At 35.3% G+C, this 23,475-nt stretch overlaps 1 protein-coding gene across 2 annotated transcripts in view; it reads right to left on the reverse strand.

Annotated features, from left to right (window-relative positions):
* Window positions 1-23,475, reverse strand: part of LOC117334138 — a 31,919-nt gene that overhangs the window by 2,798 nt on the left and 5,646 nt on the right. Inside the window, exons 2-11 of one of the 2 annotated variants that reach the window (XM_033893606.1) lie at window positions 10,161-10,279; window positions 6,560-6,802; window positions 6,122-6,342; window positions 5,522-5,953; window positions 4,817-5,017; window positions 4,587-4,691; window positions 3,490-3,633; window positions 2,977-3,138; window positions 2,125-2,262; window positions 1,261-1,274 (exon numbers count right to left, since the gene is read on the reverse strand). In XM_033893606.1, coding sequence (XP_033749497.1) covers window positions 1,261-1,274; window positions 2,125-2,262; window positions 2,977-3,138; window positions 3,490-3,633; window positions 4,587-4,691; window positions 4,817-5,017; window positions 5,522-5,953; window positions 6,122-6,342; window positions 6,560-6,802; window positions 10,161-10,279 — 1,779 coding nt within the window. The remainder of the gene's footprint in view (window positions 1-1,260; window positions 1,275-2,124; window positions 2,263-2,976; window positions 3,139-3,489; window positions 3,634-4,586; window positions 4,692-4,816; window positions 5,018-5,521; window positions 5,954-6,121; window positions 6,343-6,559; window positions 6,803-10,160; window positions 10,280-23,475) is intronic. The other variant, XM_033893604.1, reaches the window with a different exon arrangement.

A 23,475-nucleotide genomic window follows, 5' to 3' on the forward strand; every position in this document is an offset into this window, starting at 1 on the left:
ACACTATGAACGATATAACTCCAGTATCACACTTTGATGCCTCTTCTACATTGTTTACACACACGATCAATCACCAAAGATATAAATTGACCAGCCAAAACCATCTATAACAGCGTGACGTCATTTAGTTATAATTTTATACATTATATATTTATTGTACGCGCGTCCTGTCGTTTTTACTGAACACCAATATTGCACTTCAAATGTCCTCTGTTATGCAATGAAATAATTGCATTAACTTTAAATATATCGGCTTACTTAATCTTGTCTAAAACTGCATTAGAGAAGAAAGTTAGTAGACATGCTTTTACAGCATAACAGCTCATACACCTAGACTAAGATTACAAGATTAGGTCGGTGACAAATATGTATTTGTGAGAGATTTCTTTCAGTGGGCTAGTGGACCTAATATCGTCATGACCTAACAATAGTGTGTTATACATTACAAGCGTATGTCACATAGTCCTGTCATACAAAACGGGGAAAACAAACACCACGCGTAAATGCCTTATCGTAAATGATGTTTGTTGAACTGAAGGATTGAACATATCATAAACATGGGTGATATATAATTCATTTTTTATGGTATATTTGACAATATGGAGTTTTTTAAGACATTGTTATGGTCATAGGTAATTCGCCCTAAATCTGCAATAAATAATAGCAATACAAAAATAGTTTGATAATACAAGATCATATCTCTATTATAGAATAGTATGGTTGGATTTCTTCGGTCACAATGAACTACATTGTAATCACGGACAATATCATAAAGACTATAAGCGTTAATCATTGTAATTACAGGCAACAGCATAGACAATGTACATTGTACGTACATTCGTAACAATCAAAGAAACGACTTTATAAATAGACCATAGAAACTACCATATAGAAAATATGTGTAACATTTTGCAACCATAAAAAGCACAATATATATAGACAATATATGTGGCATTTGTAACCGTAAAGCTACCATATATCTATATGTATACAACATATGTCATATTTGTGACCATAGAAACTACAAAATAGAAATCAATGTGACATTTCTGACCATTAAAACTACGACACATGCGACGTTTGTTACCGTAGACACTATCACATATATATATATAATATATATTTTACATTTGTGACCATAAAACTACTATATAGAAAATAAAGTGAGAGTTTAGTGGAATGACTGTCAATGGTGATCCAACACAACGTGATAACATTGTGATATGTTGACTACTGTGCTCAAAGAGAAAAAAGTCTTACACCCGCAGATGGATCTATAGTTATATAAGCGATAAACAAGAAGAGAAAATGATGACAAGATCTTAACACATTCAGTAAAGAAACAACTTTACAGCTTCCTCTATATCAAAATATCTTATAATATCAATAATAATGAAAGAGGCGGTTTGGTAATGTCATAGAATGGTAGCTTAAATGTATAAGTCAACTAAAATGTATAAATCAACTAAAATGCTTAAAACAGACACTCGGGAAAATTATCCAGATCATATTATAACAAATATTGACTATGTTCAATACTAGTTTTGATGCACTGATTTCTACCCAAAATCTGACTCAAGATTGATATTGCCTCTACGTATATGCATTCAACAGTAGTATTTTGTATATTTGTCAAAGCTACCGACATATCAACAAATTAAAAAGTAATAAAAAGCTATTCATGTATAAAACATGCAGTTAGATAAGTGCTTGGTTCAATGATGAACCGCATTTTAACGTTGAAATGCATGTGTCTACTAAACAATGGCAAACTTTGAAACAGGACATGCGGTAATCTAAAGACATTTTACATTTATCAGGAGATTAAAAGGGTTTGTCTCGCAAGATATTTAAAAAGAGCACCTGAACAATCTTTTAAGATTTTTAAGCCTAAACTCAATTCACCCAACCCTTATATTCAATATGCTACATTTTATCCATATAAAACTCGAATATTCAATGATGGTAAACGGATTAATAGCAAAATAAAACAAAAGTAAAAACAAAGGGAAGCTAAACGAAATATAAGAAATCAATTGAACAGAACACATAAAGGAATCAAATTGAAGCAAAAATTAAAAAAAAAAAATAAAATAAAAAAAAATATTAAAAAAAATCAATTACCTTTCCATTTGAAATTCCGTCAATAAGATTAACTATATCATCACACTTTTTCTCGGTAGCTCTCTCTTTCAGTGACGTCATGCTGTGGCCACATTCCATCATTGCACACATTGGGTCGTTGGGGTCACATGCGGTATACTGGAATGTAGTGTTTGTTTATTTCACATGTGTTAGTTTAATATGAATATCATACATAAAACTCTTTTCTCCCATTGTGACGGACAACGCACCACACAAGAGCGAAGACGAAGCACACACAGTTTATATACGTTTTATGATTAGCGTACGAAAAAAAATATGGCATTGATAGTTATTGAGTGAAAATATCTTGATTATATATAGAGAGTAATCATGAGTTGAATTATCAGTTAAATTAGGATTGAAATAAGAGTGGTCTCCCTGTAATAAGAGTTACTTCCTATTTAACAGTTAGAGCTTAAACTGTAAGAAGAGTCATTTCCCTTTATCCCTTAACTTAACGATAGGTTTATCCGTTACTAAATTCATGCGACATTCACTTGTCACCTTCGGTATACGAGTATTAAAATAATGGAATCCAATATCGGCAATAATTGTTTAATTTGATTATAGAATATATTGCATTATGTATATATCATTTAATATTTAGTGTAAATTACCCTGTGCTTATTTTAGGACCATTTGGTTTTACTAATGACAAGATGTAATTAGTACTAATCCATAATACAGGAACCACGTGTAGTCTAGTCAAAATCATATCCACAAATCTTCCAGTCATTATCAACCGGCATATACATACATATCCGTCTTTTTTATTCTTCAACTCATTCTTGTTTGTAAATAGCCGTTAATGTTTAAGCATTGCCCCATTACCTGCTTGTAGATGTCTGTCTTGAAACCAGCCATGATAAGGAACTTTGCGATTTCTGTTTGATTCTGGTCAATACACTCGAAAAGAGACTTGCTGAACTGTGACATGTCTCCGAAGGCCCGGAGTCCAGAAACCAGGCTTTTGACCGTCTCTAGATCGCCTTTCTGTTGGTCGGGAAATATGACGTCAATAAAAGCTAAAGTTCCCATGGTATTTCAAATTCAGTATTTCACTTAATAAAAGCAGTCTATTCATAGTTTTTGCTTTTGTTTACACTATTATTTATTGCACTTAACGTCAAAATGAGTATCATAAACAAAATCGATGTGTATCTGGCTTCCATCCAGTTAAGTCACAAAATAAATAAAGTAGAGAGTGTAGTCATCTGTATCTAGTTACCTTATTGTAGGTTCATCACAAAATCGTATGATGATAAAGTTCAACAATTGTACCCATAAAATTGTAGCGTCTTCCTTCCTGATTGGTGTAGGATGTCATTAGAATAATTAACGTACCTGTATAGCGGACGAGAATGACGTTAAGAAATCTTTCTCCGACAGGTAGATATTGAAGTCGAGATCTGTCACGTCCTTTTGTATCTGACCAAATTTCTGGTTGCCACATTTGGCTACTGTCATATCGGTTGGCCGCATCCCAAACTGCAGTATAAAACAATGAAGAAATCGTTTGCAAGCATCGTTAAAACTACCTGGAATACATATTTAAAAAAAATACAGACGAAAAAACAATGAAAACCTTTAACGAACATCTTCACGACTAATATCCGTAAAAGACACGAAAAATTCCCATAATCATCTTTAAAAATACCGGACAAAATATTTCAAAACTCTTACAAAAATGTTTGAAACTCGTTTCGACATAATCAAACTATTTCCCGATATTACCGAAAAATATTATTATGTTGTTATGATATAGTATTTTCCGCATTTTCTGGTTGGATAAGATGAAAATATTGTCATGTCTGATAGAAGAAAAGTCATATTAACCGACCGTAAAAAAATAAAAACAAAAATGTAAAAGTAGCTGGTTGACTAATTGCTTCTAAAAATAAATTATCAATTACTTCTCCTTGGTATTTTCAAACAATGGCAATATCGCGCATGCAATTAAAACATAAATGAATGTTAACTCTGAATGTGTGAAATTTATTACATTATTGATTCTGTTAGTGTGCGGAATGTATTCTAATGCGCAAATTTACCGTTTTGGTTGTGTGGTATTTAAAAGATATAATTTACAAATGTTTCACATAGCAGTCACTGTCTTTATATGTATTATAAGTGTTGTTTACATTCATTTATTTTTCAATAATATTTTTGATTGAACTAGCATAGCCTTTTGATTTCGGTCAACACGTTTTTATTTATCTGGGAAAATATCAACACCAGACTTCGTCCTCGGTCAACATCTGTTCTCAGGTTAATAATACCATATATATCAAAAGGTTATAATTGTATATCAGAATTAATTGATAATTTGTTTTTTGAAATTGCTTAATCCTTCATTGTTGATTAAAAGTAAAAACACAGATAATCGTTTATATATAACGAATTGACGCAGTGTTATGTGCCAGAATATGTTAATAACTTACAGCATCGCAAAACTCGGCATTGGCACCATTGTTGACCATCATTGTGACAGAATTGTCGCCGTCATCTGAAAACAGGTAGGCGTAGTGCAGAGGTGTACGGTCCATCTGTCAACAAAATTATAGAATAAGCATTAAAATACGAAAACAAAAACGCACACAAATTTAGGCTTTCCAAATGTCCCGTAAGTTCATATCTCTGTTCAGTATCGGATTTTAATTTTCCTTCATACCGTGTCGCCAACGTTGAGATTCTGAGGGTATTCTTCAATGAGAAACTTGACCATTGTCCTCCTCTTCTTCATAACTGCTTTATGCAGCAGCGTCCGTCCACACTTGTCTCGGACATTGTGGTATTTTTTACAAGAGAGCAGTTTCTTGAGGTCCTCCATTTTGTCATCTGCAACTGCCTGGAATACTCGTCTAACGTATGCCTAGGAAAGAAAGGTTTATTCCGTAAACTACAATGTAGATGTTTTAATCACTGACCCCAGTACACACGAATGGTTGATGTATATCATGTTTCTTTCATTCGAGATTGTTAGTTTTTGAAAAAAGATACAAAACAACAAGAACTTTAGCGAGAAATATAAAGGAGTATTATAATTAATCGTTTTAACAATTGTATTATCTTTAAAGTATTAAATTTGACAGAAATATATTTAAACAATCAATTATACAAAACAACAAAAACAAACAAAAACAAAAAACATAAAATAAACAGGTGTAAATTACTTTCTATTTGCTATCAGTAATCCAAGTCAAAGATCACCATGTAAGCCAATCAAAAGGAATTTACAGTTTATAGCACGTGTGGTATAACCTCGTGTTTATACAGCAGTTTTAATGATTAATTGATGCCATTGGAGTCGCATAACACCATCAGAAAATCCGTTTCTGTATCTTGTCCTTTTGCATCTGATTAAAAGGTTACTCACCTGAATGGCCGCTGACAATTTGACAACTTCATAGATGTGGCGATTCCCATATTTCTTGGCAATATCAACCATTGTTCTCTTGGCACTATCAGTAACATTCAAAAGTTGGTCGTAACTTTGCAGAATAAGTCTCTCAATGTCTTCGAATTTCTTGTCTTTCACAAGTTTTATGATATGTTCATCCACACATGTGCTATATTCCGGTCTGTTTAACTTCAAGGCTAAATCACGAGCCGTACGACCTTGACGGTCACGTGCCGCAATATCAGCACCATATGTCATTAAAATGCGGAAAGTATTTTCTGCTTTTTGGTGTTCAATTACTTTGTGAAGAATTGTCTGTCCATCCCTGTCTCTTGCTTGAAGATCAGATCCTCTGAATACCCTCAGGAGAATTCGATCGTCAGCGGGAATGGAATTGCCACATACGAGCTGAAACAAACAACTTATGACTGAGAAAAAAATAAACTAAAACAAGTTTACAAAATGTTCTGAATATTTCATCACGCAAATGGTACTTCTAAGCTCAAGGCAATGCTTCTTTTTTAACTTGCTGTTAGATTTCGAACTCTTGAAGTTACTTAAATGTCACATTCTCACCTGAAAGAACAGCGGTTTGGGAGGATTAACAGAATCTGGTTCGTTAGAATACAGAGCTCTTGTGTTGGGTTTCATGTCCATGAGGACGTCGACAGTGTCATAGCTGTTTGTCTCCCAGGCCGCAGCCAACAGGGGGCGTGGTACTTCGGGTGAGTCTGGGTAGTTGAATTGGTATGAGTAATCGGCAGTGTTCGGGTCAACTGACTTCATTAAATCCGTACCTATTAAATGAAAAAAATCAGTAACAATTAAATGTTAATTTAAATATTGTTACTGTAGACCAATACATTGGAAACGTTTATGCAATCATATAATGTATGCTAAACCTTGTATTATTTCATACATTGCATTTACCTATTGTCTTGGCAGTTATACATGAAACTGGATTTCATCAAAATATGTTCTGTTTTGTTTTTAATTGTTTTGCAATCAGCATACCTTGTTTCATCCATGATTTAACAATGAATCCAAACCCGGCGTTCAGCGCAAGAGCCATTTCGTTGGCGTTCTCATAATCCTCGATCATGTGCAGGAGGTCAATTTTACGGACATCTTCCTTGACTAATGACTTCATACTTGTCACTTTGCCACCTTTTATGCAAGTGAGTCGACACCAGTTTTTAAGAAGTTTTTCAACTAGTTTCCGGTCGGGCTCCTCAGCTGCAAGGGCTCGCCAGAGACCTGTAAAACATAGGAATATTATATTTCAATGATCGTCTGGAACAAATCATATAGTGTCTTGGATTGTCTGGTTTGTCTTAGATATAAATTGTGTCATGGGTTGTCTCCGATAAATACAGGATGCTAAGGGTGGTCTCGGATTAGTACAGTGCTTCTGCTCGATAAACAAGGGGTGTCGTGGGGTTGTGAACATGAGATGCCATGGGTTGTATGGGTGTGTGCAAAAGATATGAATAGTCATCGGTTGTCTGAAACAAGCCAATGGTGTATCGATATCGATACAGTAACACTTTCTTGTTGCGAAATATTAATGATAATTCTACAAATAGGATAATATTACCATTGATGTTAATAAACCCCCATCATATTAATCGATGTACTAAAGAAGTTTTAGGGGGTGAACTGACAGTAGACACAATAAAATCGCGTTGCAATTAGAAATATCTCGAACATAACTAAGTATACGCTATCATGTCACCAAATGATTCTTATATGTAAACGAATCCATATAAATATATATATTAAGTCTGTTTTCAAATGGCATTTCGCCTTTGACACTCTGCACTTTCTGTGCAGTAGACACTACACAATAGGGTGTTTATGTTGCCGACTAATGGGGTGGATGGAGGGGCGTGGCTTAAAGACAGATAAACAGCCAATGTCAGATTACCTGATAAAATCCAGTAATTTGAACACGACATTTATAGCAAAAAAAACCCTCACTAATGGATAGTGAGCAAATTAACAAGCGACGTGTAGTACCATTCTGTCTCGGCCCTCGTCTGTCCCCGACAAAGAGTCCTTTCTTTAAACCTTCTCTGAAACTAACCTTTTTATACACTGAAAACTAATTTCTTTCTTGTCTTCAATATTGGTCGTGTTGTTTACTATCAAAACAAACTATTTGATGGATAAAGCGCTTGAATAAGCATAGAAGTACTATGAGTTCTTAGGGGGAAGCAGAAGCAGATATTGCCTAACGCCATCACGACGGCTGACAACAAAGACGTACTCAGATATAGTTTACTATTGATATAAAGTTAATTTGACGGTATAACCCAAAATAACCTTTAATTGAAAATTCGTGATTTATTCCAAACAGATGACTTTACCATATACTTGGATATATTTTATTAACTGTCCAGGTCATAATTATATATTAAATTATATATTAAGAGAACAGTTAGTGGGTAGTCGGAGAACCAGGGACTCCAGTCGTGTCAAGGGTAAAGGCGGAATTCAAATAGTAGGGTAAAAACTTCTAAGTACTTCTTGACGCCCTATCAATTCACATAGGTCACTAAAGGACACTAACTGCTCGAAGGGTCTCTTTATTGTGCATTTCACTAAGATGTGATGTAGTAGGAGTATTAGGCATACAATACATTCTTATTTATCATACTGATACCAAAATTGACTAATTATGTTCCCTGATATTGTCTCAATTAATGCTGGGCGTCAAAAAGTGAGGATAAACTGCAATTTTAGACTTAACACATTGTCTGTGCCTTGGAACAAATCCCTTGACCTTCTTTACAAATCCAAATGTTAAACTTCAAGGTCAAGACACGGAGGGAATCAACCGAGCAATGTTAAAAGTACAGGCTACAGAAAATACACAAGGAACCAGGAGTGAAGAAATATTCCTATTGACAACAGGACAAAAAAAAGAAGTGAACAAAGACAGATTATTTGAGGGATAAGGCTAAGGGAATTGCGTACGGAATCAATACAAACATCTTAAAGGCTATAGAAACAAAGGTTAGACCGGAAGTATAGATATGGTTCCGGGGCAAAGAAACAGCTAGCAAGGATCAGCTAGTCAAGTACATATGTTTTGAAGATACGAAGATTGAAAACATAAGAAATGAACTTTAGGAAGACATCTTAGTAAGATTACTCCACTGAATTAATCAAACTATTACCAGCGTAAGGGCAGGAGGTGACAAAATTGTATTAGATGCATGAAATGATGGATTACTTTATTCCTGACGTTAACGAGTCCTCGATAATATAAAGGGGAGTGAGAATATCCTGGTGCTGAATAGACACTAATTCTTAATATGTAGGAAATTGAAATAAACTGTGAAAACATGTTTTACGTTAAGTACTGGCTTGGAGCGGAAGGACTTCCTACAGGTACATGAATGTTTACTTCATTGAAATAAAATCATGATTCGGTACATGTATTACCTATAGAATTCCTATTGTCCTTTTATATACAAATACATATATACAGTTCATTCTCAACAATAGTTTATGTTATGGCAGTACTAGATGCAGACGTAAAGCACCTGCAATGTACCATCATTTGTATGACTATAAGGAATGATGACTTAAACCCTACCTAACCTATATATAAAGTATAGATTTGACATGTTGACATTAACTGTATTTAAATTAAAACAGAATTAAAGTCTGGTTGACTTATGTGGCATCCAATTTGATTTACGTTGATCTAGTTGTAACCGTGTTACTTGCATAAATGTATTTTTGCTGGCCATCACTATATTTCACCTGTATATGGCCTATATACCTGATTGATTTGAAATACTGTTGCTCTAATGAAATATCTTTTTAATTGTATGGTCTGTGTTTCTGATCTTATTGTTTTCTGTGGGTTTAATTAACCATCATCTCGTATTATGTCGTCTGAATCTTTTATAAGTATACCTCTTTGAACTACTACCAATGGGAAATCCGTATTGCAATATCAGTAAAATTTGATGTAATCATATTTTACCTGTATTAACATGTATTTACCTGTACTAAACCTTATCGACGCACCCACCATTTAATAGACTTTTGCATCAGTCTGGGACTGATACTTGTTTACAGACATTTGACTCATTTATTACATCACCAGTTCCTGTTCTCAACTGTCTGGTTTCGTGTTTAGCTTTTAAAAACCTGTGATTTAATGGATTCCGGTAATTCAATACAGCTACAAACGCACATTATACAGACCTTTTACTTGAACCCAAAAGTGGCATTTCTGTTTCGGAATGATTTTTTTCTGAATCTGAACTGCATTTTCATGTGCTAAATTTGACCTGTTTATAAAGGTTAATGGGTTTCATTTGACCAGAATATGATGTATTTGTCCTGTATATAACTTTTTAACCTCTTTAAGTTGGATGTATTTGACCTGTTCCTGATTGTTTGGACAGTTTATCTGGACTTCATTTGACCTGTATATAACGACATTTTAACCGCAAAGATGACTTTTACAGTACGATGATTTAACCTATTTATCTGGTTTTCATTTGACTGGTATACGATGATAATTTGGTATCACCAGATGGACCGTATATGACGACACTATTGTCTGTAGGTGACGGTCATTTGACCCACTTACCGGGCTTGTATTTGTTATACCAGTGCTGCATCTCCTGCCATCCGTCTGGTTTTTCTGTGAGAAGCACTTCCTCCGCTGTCTTTCCGTCATTGTTTTTGATAGCCGTGTCGATCCCGCACCTGTAATACAGACAGTTAATTGATTAGGTATCATAATACTGCCGGAATCCAATATCGGTGAAATTATATTATAGCAGTTATCGAGAGACGGGACCTCGTTCAAATGAACCCAACGCCTGCTCGCCGCATACTCCACAAATAAGCTTCGCATTTCTCATCCATCAAACACTGAAATAAAACTGCTTATCGCAAATTCAATTAAACTTTCATCAAATGTACTTCACACTTATCGCAAACCCACACAAACGTTCATAAAATACCACCTCAAACTGTGTATCACAAATCGACTCAAACGATTATCAAATCTTTCCCGAATTGCCCATCGCATACCATTTCAAATACCCCTCAATCTTCTGATCGAAACCCACTCTTCTGTCGTAAAACTGCCATCGAAACCCACTCAAATGCACCTCAAATCGCTAATCGCAACACCCATTCAAACTGCAGATCACAAACAAACCCAATCAAATGTGCTTTGAATTGCTCACAAGATCACACAAATATGCCTCAAACTGTTAGTTTGTAAGTCGATATTTAACTTCCTGTTGTTATTACATTAAGTGTCGTAATCTAAATCTAATTCAGGTAAGATAAAGCGGTCTTCACATTACCTTACAGACAAGGGAATATACAATATTTTAAGTAATAATTGCAATATATGGTGTGTACAGTCACCGCTTCGGGGCTTGGTGTGGCGAACATTGCTGTATCCTAGCCGTAACGAAACGGAGTTGAAAAGGTCAGCTGCTTGTGCCGCATGTTATTTTTTATAATTTGTCATTTTGTAATTCATCTGTTTATATCGAAATAATTGTCTTCCATTCTGTTATTGATAAATATTAGATTTGGAATGTATAAACCTTCATTGCAGGGACAGGACAGAGGATCAGTCTGTGGTATTTCAGACCGGACATTATCCCGCGAGGTATGGGGTCAGTCCATTGGTCATCGTCATACATGATCAACTGGCAGTGTGATGAACACGTGGAAAGGTGTGACGAAGCATTTTCTTTTATCACGTACATCAAAACTGACCTCCGTACAACTAAACACGTGCCCAAATTCTACCATACGGGCATTTCGACTGTCAATACATACGTTTTAATGATATTATGGTAAGATCTAGAAACATTAGGAGCTGTTAAGAAACCTTTCTTTGATATAGCTAACCCAACACTGTTCCCAGCCAAGTATAGCTAGAAATGAAGCAGAAACTAAATGGGGAAACCAGTAATTTATAGAATATCGCTTGAAGAAAATTACGTCATAAGTTTACACTAAGTGGCACGACTGTCGATGGACTTTAGACTCTGATTTACCTGTCGGCAGGACCGAGATACTTGTAAAGTTGAATAACTATAACGACTTAAACTAAATGTTTTATTCGGGTATTAACGTTTACAAGGGAACATTGTACATTTGTTCATGTTTAATATCTCTGGCCGTTTTTTGCTAACAATCTGTGTTCTTATAATTACTGTTATTTTCACTGTCTTACATAACAATATATATTTGTTGTTTCTTATTTTCATATATTTATTTTTAAAATTATTACTTATTTATTATATAACAACCCTAGTTGTTATTTCTTATCCAATATGATAGCATTGATTTTCCAATTCCACAAACAATCAACGGTATGATTTGCTCCCGTAAAAAATAAGGTTTTTTTTCTCAAAGGATAATCTAGAATATTTCCTTTTCCATTAGCCATCTATGGCTTTTCCTATTCCTTATTTTGCTATTGTGTGCTGCAGTATTTGGTCGATACATCGGGACATATGTCACAATAACACACCGATACACACGGTAAGGCAGGGCTGTGGTGTTCAGTTAATTAATGACTTTCTCTGCCTATTCCTAGACCCAGTTATACTCTAGCACTGTTCATGGCTGTATTACCCACCAATAAGTTCTCATCCCTCATTAGTAAAACAATGACGCTTCCTACCCAAACCACTCATTTATCTTTCACTTTCTGTTTGTAGTACGAGTTATAAAATTTGTTCAAAATAGCCGTTGGTGATTAAGGACGTGCGTTGGTGTCTCCCTTCCCTTGTCAGTCATAAACAGGATAATAAAGTACAACTTGTCTACAGGGGAGCTTTGAGTCACCAGCATATTGTGGCCGCCATTTTAGTTTAAATACATAGGCTTTTATAACTTCCGGTTATAAAAGTGAAGGAGAGTCTGTATGGTGACGTACAGACGAGTGGTGTTTGTTATCATTAAATCCTGGCAGCCTCCATAACCAATGTACCTGTAACAGAGCCGTCCTACCTTCTAACCTAAGTCACGCCTGACTGATCTCGTGTAAATGGAGGAGTAATTGTGTGTGATGGTGGGTCTCCCTACTGGTAAACACAATACGATTGTATAAAAGGCTTTTTGTGTTATGAGGAAACTGTTAAAGATTTTTCCCTTGATGGAACGATGATTAAGTCGGCGATAGATTCCATATGTGCATTTTAATTGCCTTCTTGCTATCTCAAAATCAGGACATGAGATTTTCTTAAATCGGTTGCAAACAAAATCAGCCACATGAATGTAGGGGTAAACAGACTATGTAAAACGATAGGTGAAAATACAGACAAAATGAAACGATTTCATTCGTTTACTTGCCGCTTATTATACATTGAATTATACAGAAGAGCTCCTGTGATAACGTGTGTACCGCCAGTCCTGTAAATGGCGCTCCATCATCTTATATGTATCGTTTGATTTATATACATACGAATAGGCTTTCCTTGATTCTCGCCTGATGTTAGAAATTTAAATTTGATTTATAGATATCAAAACACGCGAGTCAATGAAACATTTTGTGTAGGGCTTTTAAACCGGCAAGCTATGACAAATTCACCGTACAGTGTAATCCGGGCATCTCATAGCCATAAATGGTAGACTTCCATCTCAAATCTGATAAAATATGAAAGACAGTCTGTCTTTATTGCATTCGCGACGAGTTTACTTTCAAAGTTGTTGATCTTTATCCTTTATTTACGGGACAAGCACGATTTAATGTCCGATATTGGCAATCATATTACTTCCGGTTACGGGCCATATAGATGGTTAAAATTAAAAAAAAAAAAAAAAATTGCTGAATTTGCAAGAAATAAATATAACACGAAACCGATCTTAGTTTTGTTTCTTTCAGTCAGATATTTATTGCCTTAGATTTTATGATTTAGAAGACTTATGGTTTATTTCATGGAGCCCATCAACGATTTTCCATATTAGAAAATCCTGTATAGAGCAGAAGACCAATAAAAGTATGATAAAAAATAGATATAGTTTCACTATAAGTACATCCGGTACGCGGATAATATGATTATTATAATCTCCTATCTCATCTACTGAAATCATCATACAAATGCATCATCACAATGTGTTTATTGGTTCAACGTCATTTCGACGCTTTAGGAAGAAAACATAACGCACGAAGGTCAGGATTGACCGGAAGTAGGACATAAAGAGTTCAATAAAAATGAATTAAGAAGCTTGTGTTGATCTTAAAGGCTGGAGATGGAGAGCTTCGTTGTCATGATTCAAATGGTGGTGAATGCATCCACACATCCACACAACTTGAATTAGATCTTGATTTGGAGTTTGTTTGCATCATTACAACCCGACAATTTCACGATTGAACTCATTTTCAGTCAATGAATAAATAAATAAGGCACGGCATCTTTAAATCCTAAAATCTTACAACTCTCTCAGCGAAAAAAGTTTCGAAAAATGTTTAATGTCATAAAGTTGTCGAACAGAGATTATAGTGGGGTTTTCTTTTTTCATTTACTATGCAGATTAAAGGTAATGAAATCAAGTCTAATTGTCCCAGAACCAATCTGTTACGTCATAATAACAATGGCAATCAGTTTAGTAACAATTCTCCTAGAAAACAGACTCTGCATCATATAACCAAAATAGAATTAAAGCAACTATTTATGTTCTATGATTTTAAACAATTCTCACTTGAAAAATATGGCCTGACTTTATACACATGTACAGGACGTTATATGGTTGTCTAAATTACGTTCACATTGAAAATACAGACACTTCAATATAATGACTTTATTAACTGTCAGGTATCTTGAAATACACATTAATATAAATGTAAAATGTAAAGTTACATCCAAATTTAACGTGTAGCCATATTGGACTTCAATCAGCACAATATGCCTTCATGATGGTACTCTAAGCAACTCATCCGAGGTTCCATGATAGTGTAAAAAGAATGGAACAACATATTAAAATGTTGGTATTACTGTATATTCTATAGTTGTTTTGTAGATACTAGCCTGGTCTATTGGCCAGTATTACATAGTTTAGATGGATTCATTATTCCAAATATACGGGTTAACATGTAAAAGCTTTTCGTACACAGATCCACCAAGTGGTTTCAAAACGATATTTTATAGAAAGTTGGCAAAACACTATCGATGTCATTGATATCCCTATCTGAGTTAAAACGTTGTAGTAATTATACATGGTGCTAACGTACGTACGTCACCATGTATTTATATTGTCTCTGCATGTATATGTATTACAAATACATTTCACTGATTGTAGAGAGATACCGTATACTGAAGATTTGTATCATTATTTTAAGCTATACGACCCCTCCCTGTGATCTAAAATGACGTAAAAGTATATCCTGTTGTTAAATACATGCTTTGGTTGGCTATGACAGGTCTTATATAAACTAGTGATAACAAATCACTCTTCAATAATTCGGACAGACATTGAGGTGATGACTTCCATCAAGGAAATACGTCGGGGTCCCCGCTGTCTGCCTAGGTTGTGACAGAACTGTAACACAGGTGTATAGACTAGTATAGGTTCGAGAGATTTATTCGTAAACATTTTTTTCAAAAACATGTATTGTACTTAGAAGTTTTCAACAATAACGTGTTCCTGTCCTTCTGTTGGGTTTGAATTCTCTACTATTTCGTATAACTTCAATAGGTCACATATAATCCACAACTTGAAGGCAATGCTACATTCCAGTTACCATTTTACTATTTTTGGGGAGTGGAGAATATCTATTAAACTGATACCGTCAACCGTGACACATATCAAATACATTTTCCATCCAGGGCCCAGTACCCCCTCCTCTACTGAGTTGGAATATCTTTACCCGTAATCCAGGCCATCCCAATGATAATAGTCGTAGACAAAATATTCAATTGTTCTAGCTAAAGTAACACTATGGAATCGTTTTAGTGAGTGTGTTTGGTGGATCTTTCGTATCCTTCATTGCTACAAATTTCCTCATACTAAACGTCTATATCGATTACAAACATAACAAATATAATTTATTGTGCTCTACAACTCCTGTATGGAAGGATCATTGCGGGGAGAGTGTGTGGTCCGTAAGAGACTACCATTTGAAACATTGATTTTACTTAATTTATAGATTGACAAGAACTATTCTCCCGAATACTTCGCTTGGGACTGCCTCACCTCCCGCCTTTGAGTTTCGTCCTGTGGAAGGCTACGTGTGTTCGGTCCCATAGTCCTGATAACAAAGTCATCTGAAAAGCATATACTACTCCCCTCTTGACCCCCAGGGCAGAAAAGGATGAACAAATGACACATATCTGACTCATTCCGATATATATATAGATATAGGTACAGTAGAGAGGGGAATGCATCATTGCACCGATTAATTTCCATTATTTTGGTTCCAATGCATGTTCCTTAAATTACCCAAATGTTGTTCGATGGTTTACGAATGAAAGTGAAAACTCTAGGATGGGAGAGAGGATTTGGTGTTAGATCTGATCCAGATAGAGATAAATTGTATGGCAAGCTTTAGCACATTACACCCAATCCTTGTGTATATTCTATTTTAATGAGTATGCAAATGTTATAGCATTAGATGTACGTAAAGAGCGGCAAGTACTCAAGACATAGCTATTACTCTTGTGCATATAATTCAGGGCAGTGTAACCCTATATGTACCATATCTGCATGCACCCTGACGTACCTGTACAGGTATGACACTACAGGTAGAACCACAGTTATGTCAGGTGTTATCGGCTCGGGATCAGTGTAGCACATGGATAGTCGAACTAGAAAGGTCCCTTCGTCCAACGTCACACCACAGTGCAAGTGTAAACAGAGTATGGCGCTGTATACCCTAATTCACAGTACAGACGTTTAAGAAGTCACGTTTAAAGAGTATAATATACTTTGTGTATCCAGTAACCGTAATTCATAAATAAGTATCTCAAAACCACTTAACATATTATATATAACTACACGTAGGAAACATTAATATAGACAAAAAGATTCAACACAGCAGGTTTGAAAAGGAACCCCTACTTTTCAATGGACATTTCCAGAGTTAATGCAGGTGTTATATTGCATCAGGAAAAATGAAACAGGACTCTATTCATTTGATGGGGGAGAATATTATATTGCTTTTCTATGAAATTACACCAACATTCCCTGATGTCTAAAATTGGAAGGATTTGGTGTCAATGTAGAACTACGTAACGGAAAAAACATTTCCCAAAAATATGATAAATGCATTCGTCAGGATATAACGTTTAATCTCTACGGTAGTCAGAGGATAGCTTGCAAACAGATGCATCTTAAAACGCACAAGTTAACCTTTCCCGAGGAGAACCAATCATATCCCATTGAGAACTGCGCAAAAGGAGACGGTGCCGAATGGTACAGCCTTGTGAAACCTGATAAGGCATTTTACTATTATTGAGATGAGGGTGAATAAGTAAAGTCGCGGCGAGGACCCAGAATCGGTATGTTTCTTCCTTTTTAACACATAAAAGTCATCAATCATGTATCGGGTGTCTTCTACTCCCTGACTATGGTCGCCTCTTCCGGAATCTGGTTGTCATTTGCGGTTCGGAAGTCACCATGGATATATTGGCATGTGTTTGCAACTAATGGATGAAAACATGTTTTTGTGTTTATTTTCCTTGACAAAATGTTGTTTTGAAGCATTAAATTTCATATTGCTTGGAACTTAATCAGCGATGTTGCGTAAACAAAACCATTTTATGTTTTAATGTCGGTTAGGTAGGCATATTCGCCTCAACTCTTATTGGTGAAAGCTCCATTTGCTGCAATCTTTATATTTAACGTTGAGTTTTACTGTTTTGTTAAAACTGTACGAAAAGAAGTTTTTAACAACCTGTTTCTAACTCAGAATTTTATCCTGAATTGCATGATTACACAAGAAATACAATGAAGACTGTTTTCTCATTTACTTGTATTATGTTTGTAAAGTACAATATGTACAATTGGGCATATCGCTGAATAAGGCCTCTAAACTAACTCAAAATCAGCTCTACTGGCCAATATAACATTAAGTACGTGAATGTAGTATTGATAATGTTTAAAAATCTAATACAAACATAATATCTTATTAGTAAATATATATCCATAACTAATACTGCTTTTGAGATTAACATATAAAGTTGTCCATTTTCAGGTCACCAATATCCATCAATCGTCGATTTAATAACGTTTTACAACACCATATTTTCGACATATCTTTTTAAGAATAAATCTATATTATTTGTATTGCTATAACCTTTCAGTGCACAGCCCCTACACGACACATCCCTACATGACACAGCCCCTACACGACACATCCCCTACACGACACAGCCCTCTACACGACACATCCCCTACACGACACAGTCCCTATACATGACACAGCCCCATACACGACACAGTCCCTTATACGACACATCCTCTACACGACACAGCCCCTACACGACACAATCCCCTATACGACACAGCCCCATACACGACACAGTCCCTATACGACACCCCCCCCCCCCCCCTACACGACACAGCCCCCTATACGACACAGCCCCTATACGACATCCCCCCTAGGACACAGCCCGTAACCTATACGACACAGTAGGTTTTCTATATTTACTGTAATTTATTTTTTCCCATTTGAAATGAGTGAAAATACACTAGGAGGGGCCTCTAATATCCTATTTTCAAACCAATGTTTTAATTCTGGTATACATTTTTCTCTGTAATTAAAATCAACAATCCCGAGGAAAAGCAGATAAATTTTATATCAGATATTCTGATATTAAATGGTAGATTGAATAGCATCAGGAAAATTCGGTAAGTATCCTGTGATGTGCTATGCTGTGTCGGACGGGTAACCGGAGGAGGGGGTACGGCAGTGTACACAGTGGGGCGCTAATTTGCTGGTGTTGATGGTAAGATTTGCCATGACGTAGTACCTGGTACAACGCGAGACAGCGTCACCCTTCACCGGAAAGGCTGACAGACAGGTCACTATGGACAGAAGTACTTAAAATAAAACATTGTTGGCCATCTTCTCCACACATAGATATGTATATAGCCCACATCATTTACTATGTCAATCGATTTAACAATACATTTTAAGTTATATAATTATATTGTGTAAGAACGACACAGAAAATGCTTTGCTGCATAATAATATCGTCGCTTTTAGATGGATATCTTGAGGGAAATTCCTGCTTTTGGAATTTTAGTGGTTGTAGACATGTCAAGATGTAGCGTTTAATTTCGTTTGCTACGATAGTGAAAGGATAGTTTGATAATACATGTACATACATCAAAAATAGCACAAGTTAGCCTATCCCGAGGAAAACAAATCATATCCCATTGAGAACTGCACAAAAGGCGACGGTGCCAACTGGTACAGTCTTGTGAAACCTGATAAGGCATTTTACTATTATTGAGATGTGGGTGAATAAGTAAAGTCGCGGTGAGGACCCAGAATTGGTATCTAACTTTCTTGTAAATAAAAGTCTTTGAATAAACAACACATGAACTAAAACTTCTAAAAGCATGAGTAGAAATATTCGGAATACATTTTACAACTCACATACTTAAGCTACATACCGGAAGAGATCATGGCTATGTCCTTAATAGTTAATGTACTAAATGTATATACTTCCATATCTAAAAACGGTTTTAAACCAGTGGAATTCACACAGCCTACGTCTAACTATTAGTCATATGTATACTTTATAACGCAAACAAATAATAGCTCTGATCAGGGAAAATCTGAACTGCCGAGAGGACGTTAGGTAGATAGCCAGGATATAGGATTACCCGGCTGAGTGGCCGTACCGCGTTGTTCAGGTAGATCTATTTGGAACCCCAGGCAAATACTCGCTAATTTGGGCGGTGTCGTTGTACGGGTGTTGATGTAGTAACGGCTAAATCAGGTACATTTACACATATTACCGATGCCACTGTATTGTATATAAGTCGGTGCCGAGCCCTCGTGAGAGTGTAAGGTGTGGGGATGGGTGTCATTTGTATGATTCGCATCACAAACAGGAATACAACGTACGGTTGCAAGCACACGTGTGATTTCTAACGATATACCAATTCATTTTTAATATGTACTTTTTTACGGACAATAAACGTAATTTTTAAAGAAAAGTATACGCATTGTTACTTAACATAAAGGTTAATAATGACCATTTTTCTGTACAATATCGGAACATCAAGACACAATACTTCATCAATCTTTGTATGACGTGATATTGGTCATATGACTATTACCCTGTCCGTGGTAAACAACACATCTCAAACATCAGACATGTTCTATATAACACGTTATATAAACCACGACTCACATTTTAAACACAAGTTTTGATTTATATAACACATTATATAAACCATGACTCACATTTTAAATACCAGTCTGAAATTATATTTCTCGTAATACAAAAAACGACTCACAATTAAAACACAAGCTTTGTTTTATATAACCCGTTGTTTAAACCACGACTCACATTTTAAACAAAAGCTTTATGTTATATTTCTCGTTATAATAAAAACACGACTCACATTTTAAACACAAGCCTTGTTTTATATAACCCGTTATATAAACCACGACTCACATTTTTAACACAAGCCTTGTTTTATATAACCCGTTTACACTGATGGCCAACACCATCACAAATATAAGCATAAGAACCAAGAATAGGAAGACAATTACCAGCAAGGAAGTTCACCTGATTAATCAGAAGGAAAGTTAAATTAGGAAAAACAGTATAATTGGCTTATAGGTACATCCAAAGAGCAAACATGTTCTTGATGACATCCCGTCAAAGAGGAAGGCATAGATAAAAAAAAAAAAAGACGGTCGAGAAACCTCTGAGAGACACATTGTAATTGATTACATTACTACGTGGCGTTACTCCGTTTTTTGACTGTTTGACATTGCACAAAGGGACACTGCACTGGATAGTAATGGGCTTGATCCATGTTTGTACTGAGCTACTGCTAGTCTCACTGGACAACACGTGTCCTGTTTTACTGGGATGCTGATAGCCTAGATGTACAGTCACTACCACGTTCCACTTTGAAAACTGGAGTTCTTTTTCTAAAGGCATCGTTGTGTACTACCTATAATGAACACAAAATTTATCTTATCTAACATTCTATGGCAAAAGTTAGAAGCCTACAAAACCGGTTAATAAATGTTGCTCAATTCTTTAACATATTTCAAACGATTATTAAAAGTCGTGTTGAACGTTTTTTACGTGATATTGTATAAAAGTATTGACCTATTGTCCCCATTGAAATATGATGCAGGTAACGCAGGTTTGTGACTTGCAGTTTCTGTGTACTGTTTGCTTTATCATTGCTCGATTTAATATTCTAAAGACTCCATACTATGGTCTATTTTAAGCTTACTGCATAGTCCTATAACGTTACACATCATGAGAAAGTGTCATATGTTCACTGCAATACCCAATCTATCCAAAGAGTAAACCTTGGACTCGGCGTCTACCTGATCATGACCTCGGGATTACAGATATCTATAGGGTTTTAATAGAGATTTCTTTGGTATAATGCTAATTAAGTATGGTTTAAATTATGTTATATTAAATGCCATTGACGACGGATGTTTCTGAATAATGTATACCATCAAACATATCATCTATATGAAAATGCCTATGATCAGTATGATTCTAGTCCCTAAACAAATAAAAAAATATATCGTCATGGAGATGCAAAAAATACGTCAAATCCAAGAAATGTCACGTTTTCAAACAGACAACCGAGGTAGTGATAAAAAAGTATATACAGACCTTACAAACGAGCATCAGAAACCTTAATTATACAAAGTAAGTCTCTGAGATAAAAGTATGATAACCATATAAAGAAACCATGTGTTGTAAACGTTTTGTTAACAACCCATATACCAAGTATATCCCGGAATTGTGATATGGGAAGACAGAAACGTTTACAGACATATATATGCATGTATATTGCTTTTCATGACAGAAACGTTGACAGAATACGACATTACTATTTCAATTCACATATATACATCTAAGGCTTTATGCTGTATTTCATTCTACATTTGTATCTACAAGACGTAATGTATATGTATCAATGGACTGGTTTCAACTATACTGCTACAGTTGAGATGCTTATAAGAAGGCACAATACATCCTATTACGATACTTCTTGAGAAAATCTTAATATTCTATAAGTATACACTTAAACCCATATCCTTATTCTGGTGAAACGTTCAGTATCTATGAAGATAAAGAATAGTTATGTCATCTTTTCTTCGTTATAGTTAACTGTTTACGAACTCTAGAAATCCACCGCGATGAACCCCAAACCTTTTGATCCATAAAACTAAGTAAACATCATGGCGCATGTTATACAAGGAAAGTATTCAAATTCTCATCAGGGGTATAACGTAAATTGCCAGATTATAGAAAGATCACGACAGATCTGACCTAGTAGGCGATAGGACAGAATCATCTCTCATTTACTGGGGTATTAGTCGCGTAGAGCTGGTCAGGCAAAACGGAAAACCTGTTGTAACAATAGACATTTCGCTTCAATTGTGATTACTTATAGAGAAGAAATGAGTGAAAACGAATTTCAATCAAAGAATCGAAGCTGAAGTAGAAGACGTTATAGATGTTCGGTCATGCAAGTAATACACCTGCCGGTTGGACGGACTGATCGCGTTCAGCCGGGATCAAAGCTAGGACTACTCTGATGACAAATACCATGTGTATGGATAACAATTCAACCTACGCCTTAGTGTTTTGTGACATTCCAGAACTATAAGATGTCGTTTTGGTCAAAATGTAGCTGGCCAATATTTAACATTTATTGAGCATTCACTAATATCAAAACAACCTCCATTTGAGTGCAAGTTTCAATACCTACAGCCAAAACAACAAAAAGGAGTGGCGTTCATATAAAATACATATTTACATAAGATAATTGGAGAACAAGTACACGAAGAGAACTATTGAAAATGTATACAAAAGACACGAAAGAAAACATACAAAGAACCTTTATATATTGTGAAATAATGTAGATCTCATATATAGGTCACAGAAAGAAAAAGATCACGAAATTAACTTAAGTCAACCTGTGTGTTTAAGCATCATTTAAATTCCTCTTTGTTTTTCTATCCTTTACATGTGTTAAAGTTCAAAGATTGATTATAGGTCACATTCCAATGACCTATCAAGACATTTGACACCCTTTATTTCCAAAGACGTCCTCTTTTAAAAAACATCACTTGGAACAATTATCAACCCTATGATTATTTGGTTTACATGGTAAAACCCATTGACAAAGGGACGGTTTTACTTCATACACGGCTTTGATCAGAAACCTGCAGTAGGGATTTGATGTTTGATTAAATATGAGTTTAAATACTAATAGTCTGTATGATAACAGATATCTACTAGCTGAAGGTAATCATTATTAAAAATGACAACACAAAGTAAGGACCATGTCCCAAAACATCACATGAAACCAAAACACGAATGAATAAAAGGGAACGAAATGAACACTAGTGAGGAGTTGAAGTAGTAAACAGTTATGACGTGGTATATTTTTGTTTCTAAGCTTAGTTATTAATTATATCATTTAACAAATAAATCATAATTGTAACGAAATAACCTTGCTATCGGAAGTCATGGTCGAATGTATACCACACTTACCTACCTACTCATGAAATGTGATCGATATCTAAACATATTTATTTTTGACCGTTGAAAAACACATCAAGCCCGTAAATGTTAATTTTTTTTCGGTAAAACATTGATTGTGTCATGGTATTAAAGTATGTTGTATAGATATGTAATTACTTCGCAAGAGGGAAGATTTTAAAAGAATCTCTTCGGAACATCAAAGGTCTAGGAACT

Source organism: Pecten maximus, chromosome 9 (assembly GCF_902652985.1).
Source record: "Pecten maximus chromosome 9, xPecMax1.1, whole genome shotgun sequence".
Classification (NCBI taxonomy): Eukaryota; Metazoa; Mollusca; class Bivalvia; order Pectinida; family Pectinidae; genus Pecten; species Pecten maximus.